This window comes from Amphimedon queenslandica, unplaced genomic scaffold (genome assembly GCF_000090795.2).
Source record: "Amphimedon queenslandica unplaced genomic scaffold, v1.1 AMPQUscaffold_13285, whole genome shotgun sequence".
Lineage (NCBI taxonomy): Eukaryota > Metazoa > Porifera > Demospongiae > Haplosclerida > Niphatidae > Amphimedon > Amphimedon queenslandica.
The window spans coordinates 65,969-80,202 of record NW_003546479.1 but is presented as its reverse complement, the minus strand read 5'-3'; the positions used below and the strand labels follow the sequence as shown (position 1 = coordinate 80,202).

The window sequence follows — 14,234 nt, the reverse complement described above, 5'->3', positions numbered from 1 at the left end:
GCTTAAGTGTTAGCCTCACAGTTCGATATTATAGTAAAAAGAAAAAGGGAAAATACCATTTAGTACTAGCAGCATTTATGTTTCAGCTCCACCAAATAACCCAGTTAGTCACAATAAGTATATATTATTGTTCTTTTTATATTATTTTAGATTTAATTGAACTAGATTTAAATTGAGCCTGATCTTAATTAATGCCCTTCCAGTGTCGCCAACATATGATCCTAACCCATCTGCTTACTCTGATATCAAACCTGAGATCACAGAAACTTATGACATACTGGGACACAATCGTGGACATGTTCATCCTTCTCTTCCTAATGATGGAACATATTCCAGACTTAACACTGAAGGAATTCCTGTCTATGATAAATGTCAACATAATGGTGATGCAACAATGAAGCCACAGCCACCACAATGACATCATGGTGAATATTCTCAATTGAATGTGGGACAGCAAATGTCATGTCTTGGAAGTTCTGTAGCAACTGATCAATATTCTAGTGTTGTCCTAGACAGGACACCGATTGTCAATGGGATTCCTCTTGTTCAAAAAGTACATAATATTATAGTATATTAGCTGCATTTTAACATTACATTAATTTAATGTATTATCCTTATCAATAGATTTAACACACAAAGACCTATCTCTTCATGTCATTCCTCATTTAACAAGTAAATGACATGAAGTGGGATTGGCATTAGCACTGACTCCTCCCCAGCTTGATGATATAGAGGAGAACAATCAAGGAATAAGTGATGTGTTTCAATTGTGGGAGGATCTTGCTACACGCCCATTCACATGGGAGACTTTATTAAACGCACTCAGATCTTGTCAATGAGTTTCAGCTTGCAAATAAGCTGCTAGAGTTATAATTACCAGTATGCGTGTTTGACTTTCAAAAATAGTTATAACAATTTATTATTTAATTATTTGAAGGTGTGGCTGAACTGCAAGGCATGCACTAGGTGTGGCTAATTAATTAATTATTATACTATTGAATAAATTTGGGCGTGTTTTTTTTAGAAAAAAATGCTTTTAAATCTATTGCTAACTTTGGCTGGGGTGTTTATATTTAGGAATAAATTGATTGGAAATTTGAAATTATAAGTTTAGCTTTTCACACTGTATGATTATAACAAACGTGGCATGGCAAAAATTGCATGACATACTAATTGTCCGAGGCATAAGCTCCTTAGAGCCAAATGAGAATCGAAATTGAATTTTAAAAAATGTTTAAAGCTGCTGTCAAAAATGAATAAAGGGGAATTCTGCATTATTTTTTTCTGATACATATACATGTACTTGTGTTGTATTTTAAGTTCGAGCTAATTCTGATAAAAATTGGATTTTTTTACAAATTATTTAAGCTACTCAAAAATGCCAAAGTCCCTGTACTATAGTACAGGGTCATTGGCCAAATTTTGTCAAAAGTCACTTGTTGAGAATTTTCATTTTTATAATTATTTCTGATGCATCATATACACGTGTACATGTACTTATGTCATGCATTAAGTTTGAGCCAATTCTGATCAAAATTAATTTTGCATCCTTGCTACATCAGTACATGGTATATCATAGTATTTATATTGCATGAGTCGCCAATATAAACAAAATTTGGCATCACATCATTTTTATTTGCTTATACTATCATCAAAATGATAATAAACCCCCATTAACCCCAATTTCAATACATCAAGACCACCCACCTAGACCTATACTATCAATATCAATAGAAAGGTCTGACTTGTTTTTATTGTTATCAGATGTACTTTAATTGTTAGACACTACACAGTCTACACTTGTATCTTGACAGCTTATAGTCATGTCTAGATCTATGTATAGTTCAATTAGTAGGACAATGACCATTGATGTATCAGTAATTGAGCTCATTGTTATTGAACACACAGAACTACATGATTTATTATATAGTTTACTTATTACAAAAAAAAACAGAAAATGAATGTAAACATATGGCGTAACACAAACCTAATGTCAAGTCATGCTGCCAACTCATATACAGTGTAGTAAATGCACGAGTAATGTTTTGCAACTTTGGTTTTTTGTATTGCTTCATTACTATAATAGTATAGTGGGTTATGTTCCAACTCTGATGGTAGACCACAGCTTATTAAGCAATAGACACCAGATGCTATGTCAGTTTCAATTACCATACAATTGAATGAGATGAAGGGTTTTATCAGTACAGGTGTATACATAGCTGGCTGATGTATGGATGCAGCTGTAGATGTTAATGCAATGTAATCCTTTGCTCTGATAAGCCAGTATTAGTCATTGGAGGATTGTACTTTTACTCATGTTTACAAGAAATGAATATGCTGTTGACTAATCATAACTATACTCATGCTCTCAATTTGAAATGTGATACTTCTTATCATCATCATGGGTATTCAGTAACTCCCCAAAGAGTGACTTTCCCTCCCTCTTTTCCTCCCCCACTAACTGTAAGCAAGGAAGGTAGCGTTGTGTTTTGTTGTTCAGTTACAAAAAACTAAATCTTGTTCGATAACAAATAATGATAGTGTATGCTTATGCACAATACAAGAGGTAACCTCATCGTCCTATATTACGTAAATTGTACATACAACTACTTCTTGCTTAAGAAATCTGTCTTATGAAATATTGTTTGTGTTAGAAGGCATATCTACATCTAGGTAGTGTATATTGCTTGTTTGTTGTCAATTTTAGATGCTTACTTTTTTTTTAATGTATGAGATATCACTGACATGTCACTCCCTGCCCTTCCTTCCTACATGCAATGTACACAAAACTACACTTGTGTAGTTTCCCTTACAGTAAGTCAATTTTTACTAAATAAGGGCTGCCAGTAGACTGGTACTTCCCTACAGTATTGATAATTACCACAGTTCCCAGTAGCCATTCAATACTTTGAATACTATAAGTATTTGTACAAAACTACTATAGATAGTAGTACTACTACCACAACAAAGTGCTGTGACAACCCACTGTGTCATGTAGTAAAACCATACAACTATCAAGACTTAAAAACAAGAAAAAATAAAAATATTTAAAGTTTATTTTGTGTGCTTAACATATATGTTCTTTAGAAACCACAGAATATTGACTTGGGACGGTTACTGCTGGTTTGAATTAATAAAACTATACTTAATTTAGTTCCAGTCTATATGCAACTTACCTTGAATAGGCCTATCAGTAACTGTATCATACAGCATTGAACCAGTTTGATCCTGTTGCCCCTCAAGTGTAGAATAGTCACTAGGACCTTGAGAGGATTCTTGAATAGACGTGTGGTTTAACCTTGAATACTCTTCATCATGCTGGGCCTGGTTGTTTGCTGGGAGTATTGTAGAATAAACAGTTTTGCTGATTTCAAGAGGAGGAGGATTTGCTGGTGCATTAGAACCTGGCTGCTCTACATCTACATAATTTACTGTATTCTATCAAACACATTTTAGCAACAATAGTATTTATTAATGTTCAAGAGTACCTTTGGCTCTACGTTACTTACATCTTGACTTGCTCCTAATACAGTATCACAAATAAAAATTATAATTTATACTTACTTTTACTAATCTCAAATTCTTTAGAATGAGTTTTATGTTTCCAACAGACAAAAGCAACTAGCACTATAAATACATTAATGGAATAATAATAAATAATGATTAATATTTATAAGAATATCTATAGGAATAATTTACCAATAAGAATAATGCCAAAAAATATTATTCCAAAAATACTTCCAATAACAATTGCAATCACACCACCATTGTCATTACTTGCCTCTCCTTTAAAAAGACATTTTACAATAAAGACAATTTGATGTATCTGTCACATACCAGTGGTTGAGGTAGGACTGGCTGGTAGCATAGAGGTGGGACTTGTTATCACAGGAGGGGATGAGCCAGCAGTAGGGGTAGGAGTACTTGATGCTACAACAATAGTAGTTGAATATGCAGGATTTGAAGCTTGGTTTCCATCAAAATTAATGTCATATATCACTACATCATAACTGCCACTTTCAACAAAGTCTTCTACATGCCCTGTCGCTGTGATATTCTCTCTTGTTAGTCTTGTAATATCAAGTGAATAGTTTTTCCCTGTTTTCATTTCTTCCATAAAAATACAGCATCCAGCAGCTTTTGATCCGTTTAAGAATGTACACTGAAAACTGACATTAGTACTGACTTTGGACAGAACTTCATAGCCAGAGACATCAAAGAAGCCTAAAGTAAAATAAAGCATTGACAAAGGTGGCAGCTATCAAAACTTACTGAGGGACAAAGGATTGCTGCTGTTACTATGAACAACAAGACCAGAGTCAAGGGTGATTTGAGTAGTGACATTGTGAAACTTATCAGCAGCTGATTGATCTGAAATGTTAAATGTTACCAAACCATCATCAGTGATGTTACTGGAATTAAAGATGGTGTTGCTATCATCAGTAGACTTTAGTTCAATAAGTTCAATTATGCAGTTCTTTAATTTTGCACTAAGCTTCTCATTTCCCTTAAAACATAAAATTATCATACTTCATTATAAATAGATCTATACTTACGTCTAATTTTACGGAAATGATTTGGTTTTGATAAAAATCAATATATCGATCCATAGGCTTAGTCTCACGAATTTCAGCTACCATAAATAATATAGATCACTATTTGATGTAATTAAAGTAACATACTTTCTTCCACAACAAATTCATGATAGTTTATTTTTCCTTCTCCTACTTCATTGACAGCTGCTATACTAATTGTGTGAGTGCCAGTCTCTGGAGGACAATATGTCGATTGTGTCATAGAGACATTTGTTTGATCTATTATCATGCCATTGTTAGTGATGCTAATGTTGTAATTCAAGATAGGAAAACCAGGCAGAGTGAAAGGAGCTATCCAGGAAAATGTATAACAACAAGAATCATAAGACAGTGTTAAATTATCAACAGGTGCTGGGACACCCTGTACTTTCAGTGTCACTGAAGAAGGACTAAAGTCTCCAATACCAAATCCAAATGCAACACATTGTACTTCAGTGTCATTGAATGGATCCACTAGTCCTGGTATAGTGAGAGAAGAGGATGTTGTTCCTCCTCCATTAGCAATGACACCAAGTGAAGTAAAATTTAATGTTGAAGCTGATATGTTATTTAACAACCAAGTGATAAGAACAGTTGGATGATCTGATGAACAGTAGAAGACTGCTGTATCCCCCTCAGCAATAATAGAAGGATGAGGAGATGAAGTGAAGGTGACTTCTACACTGCCACCTCCTAAAATGTTAGATTAATCTAGGCTTTATGACAGTCTACGAACTAACCTGTGGCAATACATACAGAGAAAACTACCAGCAACACAATCACAAACATGAGAGTAAAGCCTATACCTGTTGCTGCAGCCGCTAGCTCAAATTTTGAAATTAATTTATAATTTTTGACAACCCAACCTCAAAGCGCTATCTAATATCTATGGCGCTATCTACATCATCTAACCCACGCTTTAATAGATAACTGCTAGATAGTAGATGTAGTCCTCTTTGCTCACTTAGATCTAGATACAAGCATAAAAAAATACACTATTTTAAGCTGTAGGAACAATGCAACAGGTTCATAAAAGATTATAGATCTAGTTTTTGACGGAAATTTCAGTCATAGACTAGAAAAGGTTCATTAATACAGCCATTATATTTTTAGAAAGAGGAGACAGGCGAGTCAAAGAGATCATGGATATACAAACACATATTATATTATACATTGTATATCTATGAAGAGATTTATTGCACAGTACACACTATAGGAGTACACAGTGAACACTGAAAAGCTGAGCTGGAGAAATTAGTACTAATAATAGTGAATTCCTGACTCTCCCTGGGTCACAGTACCTGACAGACATTTTTAAAAGTATGTATGATTATGTATATAACTATCTTTTAACAATAGGGACAAAAATGCATTGATATATTATTTCAAGTGTAGTCTATTATAGTTCAATTATTTTTATAGTGCACAGTTCTACTTTTATATATTTCACTTTTAGACTTCCATTTCTCAATATTAAATTTAATAAATGGGTCCCCCAATTCCTGAACTGCTACCACTCTCTTGAGTCTCCTTTTCTTGCATAGACAAGTGCCCAAATAATATAAATAAAAGCAACCTTTTTTGTCATAGTTAACTAAGTGGATAATAAGTTTTGGCATAAAAACTTATTCACTCACTATTAGAATGATTAACTGAAGGACAAAAAAGCCTATTATATATAAGAAAAGATTTGAAAACTAAAAAGAATAGTATGTAGCTTACATGCCATCCCCAGTATCCACATGTCTCAGCAATGAGCTTGAACTCAGTGTTCAAACTATAAATTCATGAGCTGTATATGACTTTGCAAATTATTTTGTAATCTGTCATAGACTAAGAGGTCACAAGCCAAATTTGGAAATCGAGAGAATTCTCCATTTTTATGAGTTTTCTGATGCATACATGTTATTATTATTATTATTATCATTTTACAAGACTAAAAAGACAATACAAGCAATAAAGAGAAGGAGAGCAGAGAGAAACTGATAAAATAGTCTTGAAGGAATGCCAGGAACTAGTCCTGACACCCAAATACAAAATCAAGAAGAAAGAAAGTAGAAGGAAGAAAAGGAAGAGAATTACATGAACATATATAAAAATCAAGAGGGAGAGAGATAATTTGAAGGAAGAGAATTGCATGAACATATATTACAAGGACAAACAGTGTGTAAAGTGTGTGCATTAGCAGGATTAAAATCATTAATTAATTTGTCTGTAAAATATTTAATAATAACCTTTTTAAAGTGAGCCATTGATAATGAGAGACTGACAGGCGGTAATGAGTTCCACAGACGAGGGAAGCGGGGGAAGAACGCATGGTGGGTTGAGGACCAATTCAGTGAGGAGTGGATCAACTTGTTGTGAAATGAGCCCGGAGTGGAGGATATCAAAGAGAAATATTTGAGTATCAAAGTGAGAATCTCGATGTTGAACTTGCAAACCTTTATTATATCTAAGTAAATTACATCTGACTGGAAAAATAAACCATTATTATAGTTTAATTTAATAAAGTGAGCATTGCACAAATACAAGCAGAACTTCAGCACCTTAAAGTGTTAGAATTAGAAGAAAAGGTGAAAGTATCAGGATGCCAAGCATATTGCAAACTTGATAAAGAAAGAGTAAAGGTATCAGAATGCCAAGCATATGGTAAACTTGATAAAGAAAGAGTAAAGGTATCAGAATGTCAAGCGTATGGCAAACTTGACCAGTTGAGGATAACAAGAAACACAAGCTAATAATTATAATGATAATTATAAAGGTTGCAATATGTGTGTATACACCACAACATCGATCATTATACAATACTTTTATTATTATTACACAAGTGAATGATTGAGTGTTATTCTATTAAAACCAGTTCTTAGATTATTAGTTGTATATACTGTTGAATATTGTACTCCATTGATAACTGGTGGGCTATTAATCATAGTAACAACAGGTCGAGGATTATACCAGCAATTCTCATCATTATAAAGAGGAGGAGGAGGAAGAGGGGAGGAAGGGAAGTCCAACTGAGCATATTCACTACCATCAATTGGTCTTGCTGAAAGAGGTGGAGTAGCTTCTGATGAAACGTTTAGCCTTGAAGGCTACAATGAAACAGAAAGACAACATAAATAGTGAAGATCACAATAATCAACATTCAATCACAATGAATGACTAGTATTCAAACAGTATAATAAATTCAATATGTATCTTACTATTATGACACTCTGTGGTCTATCAAATGGCTCAGTTGCTATATTGAGTGCTGACTCATAGGATGGTGGAGGTGATAATTCATCAGCTACAGGTAATGATGCTAACTGATTCACTGCAGCCCATGCTGACAATACTGGTGTAGGTCTCAATGAGGACTAGAAATTGATTTTAAAAATTCATAAAGCAACTACAAATACACTAAGTAATAATGCATTTAGCTACACTGTAATGTGTGCTGTACATTAATTTTAATGCAATATAAATAAGGTCTCATAATGATAGGGGCTTACTCTTGTAGTCTGTGGTTGTACTGATGAATTACTATTATCTCTCAATATTAACCCAGTGTCTGATTGTGAACTATAAAAAATATTGCAAAAAATCAATAATTTTAAAGCTGATATTTGGAAAACATTCTTTTACTCATCTTCTATATGCATTAAAATATTTTGTAGGCAGTTTTAGTTATAAGTACTATACACTGGAGAATGACTTACTCTGGTGAAGGTAGGTCTGTAGTTACTGTTGATGGTGATGATGTATTGAGAGATGAAGGAGGAGGAGCAGGAGGAGGAGCGAACGATGGAGAGGTCTCGTCACTAGTGACAGTTGAAGGAGTAACTTCACGTTCCAATTCATTGACTGGTCTACACTCATACCTTGAGAGAGAAAGAGAAAATAAAGTTGTATAATGTATTTAAGGTAATAGTATGATAAATTGTAATATGTCTGTAATTAGGGTTCAAAATTTTAACTAAAAGGATAAATCACCTATTATTAAATATTACAAACTGCTAAGGTTGCTTCAAAATTTGGTCAAAAAATCTTGTTTTATAGTACATTGTACTTAAGTATCAAAAATGAGAACAAAATTCTGCATTATAAATTTTTTTCTAATGCATAATACAATGGTGGATCTAGGGGGGTTCCATGGGTTCCATGGAACCCCCCTTTGGCAGAAGAAGTTTTCTTTTTGCAGTTTTTTGCAGCACTTTTCCTCCATTTTAGTAATTAAAATTGATGAGCAACACTTAAATTTAATTAAAAGTAACGAGCCACACCCACTTAAGTAAAATGGAAACCCCCCCTTCAATTTTTCTGAATCCACCAGTGTAATACATGTTATTTTGTTGTGTTTTAAGTTTGAGCTGATTCTGATAAAAATTGGATTTTTTATAAATTTTTAAAAGTTACTCAACAACTGAGCCAAAGTTCCTGTACTATAGTACGGGGTCATTGGCCAAATTTTGCCAAAAATCATTTGGTAAGATATTTCCATTTTTATAATTTTTTCTGATGCATATACATGTACTTATGTTGTGTAGAAAATTTGAGCTGATTCCGATCCAATTTGAATTTTTTATGAATTTTTAAAGTTACTCAAAAATTGGGCCAAAGTCCCTGTACTATAGTACAGGCTCGTTGGCCAAATTTTTCCAAAAATCACTTGGTAAGATATTTCCATTTTTATAATTTTTTCTGATGCATATACATGTACTTATGTTGTGTAGAAAATTTGAGCTGATTCCGATCCAATTTGAATTTTTTAATGAATTTTTAAAGTTACTCAAAAATTGGGCTAAAGTCCCTGTACTATAGTACAGGCTCGTTGGCCAAATTTCGCCAAAAATCACTTGGTAAAAATTTTCCATTTTTATAATTCATTTTGATGCATATAGATGTACACGTGTTATGCAGAAAGTTTGAGCTGATTCCAATTAAATTTTGATTTTTTAAGTATCTTAATTAATAGGGGCTCACTCATTGGTAGGTTGAGGTTGGAATGAGTTTGATCTCCTCATTGTTCCATGATCCCTCTCTGTCTCCCACACCTTCCTTTGTCTATTCCTTCTCAATTGATAGATTATTAATATTGATAATATGATTATCATTAATATTAATAAGATTCCTATTCCTATAGCTGCAATAAAAAGAAAAAAAGAAATAAAATACATTACAATGAAAAGTAAAGGTATAATTAATCAACTGCACATAAATGCAATATACATACCAGCATCTCTAAATGGCTGAATAGAGAATGTGTCTCCAGATACTTCACCAGTAGTTGTAGGACCTACATGTATATACATATATCACATGACAATCATATGACACTCACCTGATACTGATGGACTACTAACAGAGTCACTCACTGTAGGAGAAGGTAGCAGAGATTGCACTGTAGCAGTAACTGCATTATTATCATCATCATCATCATCATTATTATTAATTATAATATTGGATAGGGTAACAGCAGCGTTTCCTCTTTCTCCATTTGTCTCTACATCATATACTGCAATGTTGTACAGACCCTCTTCTAGTTTAGTGACACACCCACTAACTGACTCCTCCCCTTTCCCTCGGTTAATGTGAACAGCAGTGTAACCAGTGGTATGTACTGTGTGTGACAGTTCAGCATAGCAACCAACATCACTGGAACCCTTCATAAAGGAACAAGATATGCACAGGACCCCCTTTTGGGGGGAATTAACGCTAACATTTTGCACCCCAAAACTACCTACAAAAATAAATAAATAAAAATAACAATAAAAATAAAATAATTAAAAATGACTTACTTATTGTTGCGTTAGCAGTATTACTGACTCCACCTCCATTCTCGTCCCACATAACGAGTTGATAAAACCTGTTTTCAGTCAAATTGAGCAAAACTAGCTCTACAAATCCATTTTTGAGTGGAAGTGGTCCAAATGAGTGGGTGTGGTATCCAGTGTTTATTTTAACATGATGAGGTAGCCATGAAGCACAGTTAGGTTGAATAATCTATGATAATAAATAAATAATAATATATAATTATAAATAATAAATAATATAATTATTTATTATTAATTTGATTGCTAATGTGTGAAAATTGACTTCTTTACAATAATCATAACGTGATAATGACTCACTAATTTTATAATAAGAATAAATGTTTAGCCTTGAACATGAACAAGGTTGAACAAGCAAGATTTAGACAGGAAGAAAGGAGAGTATTACCTTAAAACTGATGTTAACTTGAGGCAAAGAATCAACTGATGATTTATAAATGAATAACTGAACACTATCAGCTTTTATATGTGGAACTATAAAGAAAAGAAAGGAGAGAAATAAGATCATTAATTAATAATTTGCATATGATTTGAATTGGCTCAAAACTTAAGTAACTAACACACATGTTAATTTAAGGATGAGTTTACCTTCAATAATGTTAATGCTTCTAGTTGCATTGTTGCTATACCCAGCTCCATTTTGAGCAGTGACACTGACTCTATACAACTCACACTGAAAAGGCAGTGATATTAATGATGATAGGGTTGTATTGGATAGTACGTATGTCTCTGTAGTGTTAGTATATACACCATTCAATTGTAAGTGATAACTGGTGATGGGGACATTAAGCAGGGTGTGTGGAGATATAAATGAGATATTTATAAATGATGAATTTGTACGTAATACAGTTAGATTGTGAACTGGTTCTAATAGACCTATAAAAATAGAAGAGAGTGATAGAGAGAGAGAGAGAGAAAGGGAGAGAGTGAAGGAGAGAGAGAAAGAGGGAGAGGATAGTAACAACGAGTAGTAGTATCTGATGTCAAGTCACATTAGTCTAGTAGTAATAACAAAACAGAGAAATACAATGATTATAAAATTAGCAAAACAAACATAACCCAATCAGTATAATTGCTACAAAAAATATTGTCATATAATCCCATATTTAATGCTACCTGCCATTGTAACACAATACACTTATCATCAATTAATACACATTAGCTAGCATTTTACCTTGTACTAGAAGTATAGCTGAGACATTGGTGGTCTTGTGTGTATAAGAAATAGCAAGGCAGGTTATGATGGATCCGTTTAGTGTTTCAGTAGCATTAACTGTCAGCAGTGAAGTATACTCCAATGAGTTATGAGTGTCATTAGGTACTGCATTATATGTTATAGCTGGCAGCCCATTGATAGTCCATCCAAGAACTAGTGTATTAGAGGCCACACAAGTGAATGGGGCATTACTACCAACTGTAGTATTGAGTGACTGGGGAGGTACTATTACTAGAGAGAGAGAGAAGGAGAGAGGGGGACAAAGCAATATTAAACCAGTTCTTTGTTCACAGTATTGTTTTTTATTCTACAAGTACTCCACCTAGTGTGGCATAATAGAGAGAGTTTATTTTATTCAGTGTACAAACATGTGATAATCATGTTAGGAAGAATCATAGGAATGATACACACCCAAACCTCAAGTACATGTAGCACATTGGACATGTACTAAACCAATTTACCACATAATTAATGATGCTAGTTTGTAGTGGTCAAATCCATCAACACCCAAATAGTTGTACCCACTCTCTCTCTCTCTCTCCTCCTCCTCTACTTTTTCTCATCTTTCCTACATGTACATAGTTTACATGCATTGCTACAAATGACTTACTTTCTCCATATACAACTGAGAGCAATGCCAATGGAATGAGTAGTAAGTATGGGAGAAATGGTATCCTATAAAAAAGAGTGGACCAAATTTTAAATCAGTTAAAAATTCAAAAATTACAAGTTAATTTTGACACCTTGTTCACACCTTGAGGTGCAAACAAGAACAGGAAGTAAACCATTTTTATGCTTTTTAATTTTTTTAATTTTTGCTTTGCACTTTGTCCTTGATCAAGAACTGAGGGTTTAAAACTTTTAATAATTTTATTTTGTCTGTCTACTAGTAGTAGTACATCAATCAGGACATATGGTGTATGGTTTTTTGCTTTCTTTTGATGAGGGAATCCCATCAAATGGTCACTAAGTTTGGCCAAGAGTAGTACAGTATAATAGTAGAGCTACTATCTCTCTATATAAGGTAAGACAGGTAGCACTGACCAACTAGTTGTACCCACTACTAAAAAGACATAAATCTGGTCAAACTAGATAAACATGTTTATAAGGAACTGGTTAGTCTGAAGATCATGAGAATAAAAACAATTAAAGACACAGCAATGATGGACAGTGTTTATCTTATACCGTATCAATGATCTATTGTTCAGTTTAATCAATTGCAATGAGCAAAGACTAAAAACAAAATAAGACACAGCAATGATGCACAGTGTTTATCTTATACCATATCAATGATCTATTGTTTAGTTTAATCAATTGCAATGAGTAAAGACTAAATATTGAATTATTGAATGAATTAATGTCAAGAACATGCCAAGATACAACGGAACAGCCATGTACACAAGATTGAACAGCATTTTACTCATCAAAGAGAACTGCTAGACACAAGAATGTACACTTACCACAGCATTACATCTGTCAATCCAATAAATCCTATTGATGTGAGGCCCTTAACGTGTACATGCATGGAGTTATCACATTATAGTAAGTACAGTTACACAGTTGATAAACACTGAGCTCAATGTAACTGTTTAATGTGTTAATTGAGTGAATAATGAGCTGCTAATAGTAACAGCACCTCATACACAGTGCGATGAGTGTGTGTGCGTGTGTGTGATCATGGTGTGATACAAGAGTGCATGTTGAATTAGATGCTTATCAATTGAGAAGTTAAAGCAATAAAAACAAGGAAAGAAGGAAGAGATAGACAAACAATTACAAAGTGACTGTACTGAGGCATGTAACCACAACCCAGTCCTCCAATTACAAACACAGTGAAATATAGACAAAGTGAAGTATTGAACAGATACTGTATACCCATAGATACTGACTGACGGTTTATTATTACGATAAAGACTGATGCTAAAAGTAGTGTGTTAACTAACTTGGTGGGAATACGAGACATTCTGCAGCTAGCTTGGGATATTATATTGCTCACACGTTACGAGTGAAGACTAACGAATTGCTGGTTCCCTATCTCCTCACCGCTTCCTCAGTAGACAAGATCCAGTTTATTACTTTTGCTCTGCAGGCTAACCTGTCTTTTTATTGCAGCAGAGAAGCTTGAAACTGATAATAATAGAAATGACACGCCCAGTCTCAAATCAACTCGAGCTCGCCCACGCACAGTACAGCTAAAAATCAATTTTTGCTTTTTTGCTGCTGATCTTTTATTTTGATTATAATCCTAATGATCATTAAAATTAAAAATTAACACAATGACACACACTTTTCTACAAAATTATTAATAAATTATTGATCTATAAGTTCTTTTTCTACGAAAAGAGTAAACTTGTCTTCTTTATCGTTGTTATAACCCAAATGAAGTCTGAAATTTCCTTCCCTTTGTGTACATCTTTGGTAGAATTGTTTCAACTGAATTTCAGCGGCCTTCAAAAAGTCTTCTTCATTGTCAACTGTAGAAATAGAAATTGATAAAAAAAGCAAATCAAAAAATTAATAAGAAATACGCACATGATGGATCCAGGAAATTGCAAGGCTTAACAGCCTAGATAATAAAAATTAATAATTGAGCAAATTATAAAATTAAACTAACAGGTCCAGATCCATCAA

General features: G+C 33.6%; 2 protein-coding genes and 1 long non-coding RNA gene across 3 annotated transcripts in view; all 3 read right to left on the bottom strand.

The window, feature by feature from the left end:
• LOC109583730 (uncharacterized) overlaps positions 1 to 5,396 on the bottom strand; it is a 9,159-nt gene extending 3,763 nt beyond the window's left edge. The window contains exons 1-9 of the mRNA XM_019999175.1: positions 5,315 to 5,396; positions 4,683 to 5,267; positions 4,557 to 4,633; positions 4,273 to 4,507; positions 3,838 to 4,224; positions 3,700 to 3,786; positions 3,565 to 3,627; positions 3,489 to 3,523; positions 3,177 to 3,438 (exon numbers count right to left, since the gene is read on the bottom strand). Coding sequence (XP_019854734.1) covers positions 3,177 to 3,438; positions 3,489 to 3,523; positions 3,565 to 3,627; positions 3,700 to 3,786; positions 3,838 to 4,224; positions 4,273 to 4,507; positions 4,557 to 4,633; positions 4,683 to 5,267; positions 5,315 to 5,363 — 1,780 coding nt within the window. The 5' untranslated portion in view covers positions 5,364 to 5,396. The remainder of the gene's footprint in view (positions 1 to 3,176; positions 3,439 to 3,488; positions 3,524 to 3,564; positions 3,628 to 3,699; positions 3,787 to 3,837; positions 4,225 to 4,272; positions 4,508 to 4,556; positions 4,634 to 4,682; positions 5,268 to 5,314) is intronic.
• Positions 5,397 to 7,285: 1,889 nt separating this feature from the next.
• On the bottom strand, positions 7,286 to 13,708 carry LOC109583755 (uncharacterized). The gene is made up of 13 exons (XM_019999201.1): positions 13,547 to 13,708; positions 12,214 to 12,278; positions 11,562 to 11,834; positions 10,976 to 11,263; positions 10,776 to 10,861; positions 10,355 to 10,559; positions 9,898 to 10,296; positions 9,790 to 9,852; positions 9,540 to 9,699; positions 8,276 to 8,437; positions 8,069 to 8,138; positions 7,778 to 7,933; positions 7,286 to 7,666 (listed from the first exon to the last, which is right to left on the bottom strand). The coding sequence occupies exons 1-13, from the start codon at positions 13,564 to 13,566 to the stop codon at positions 7,394 to 7,396; spliced, it is 2,220 nt and encodes a 739-aa protein (XP_019854760.1). The 5' UTR covers positions 13,567 to 13,708; the 3' UTR covers positions 7,286 to 7,393.
• Positions 13,709 to 13,859: 151 nt separating this feature from the next.
• LOC109583739 (uncharacterized) lies at positions 13,860 to 14,234 on the bottom strand. The gene is made up of 3 exons (XR_002185684.1): positions 14,218 to 14,234; positions 14,136 to 14,169; positions 13,860 to 14,077 (listed from the first exon to the last, which is right to left on the bottom strand). It is a non-coding gene; the product is annotated as an uncharacterized LOC109583739 (long non-coding RNA).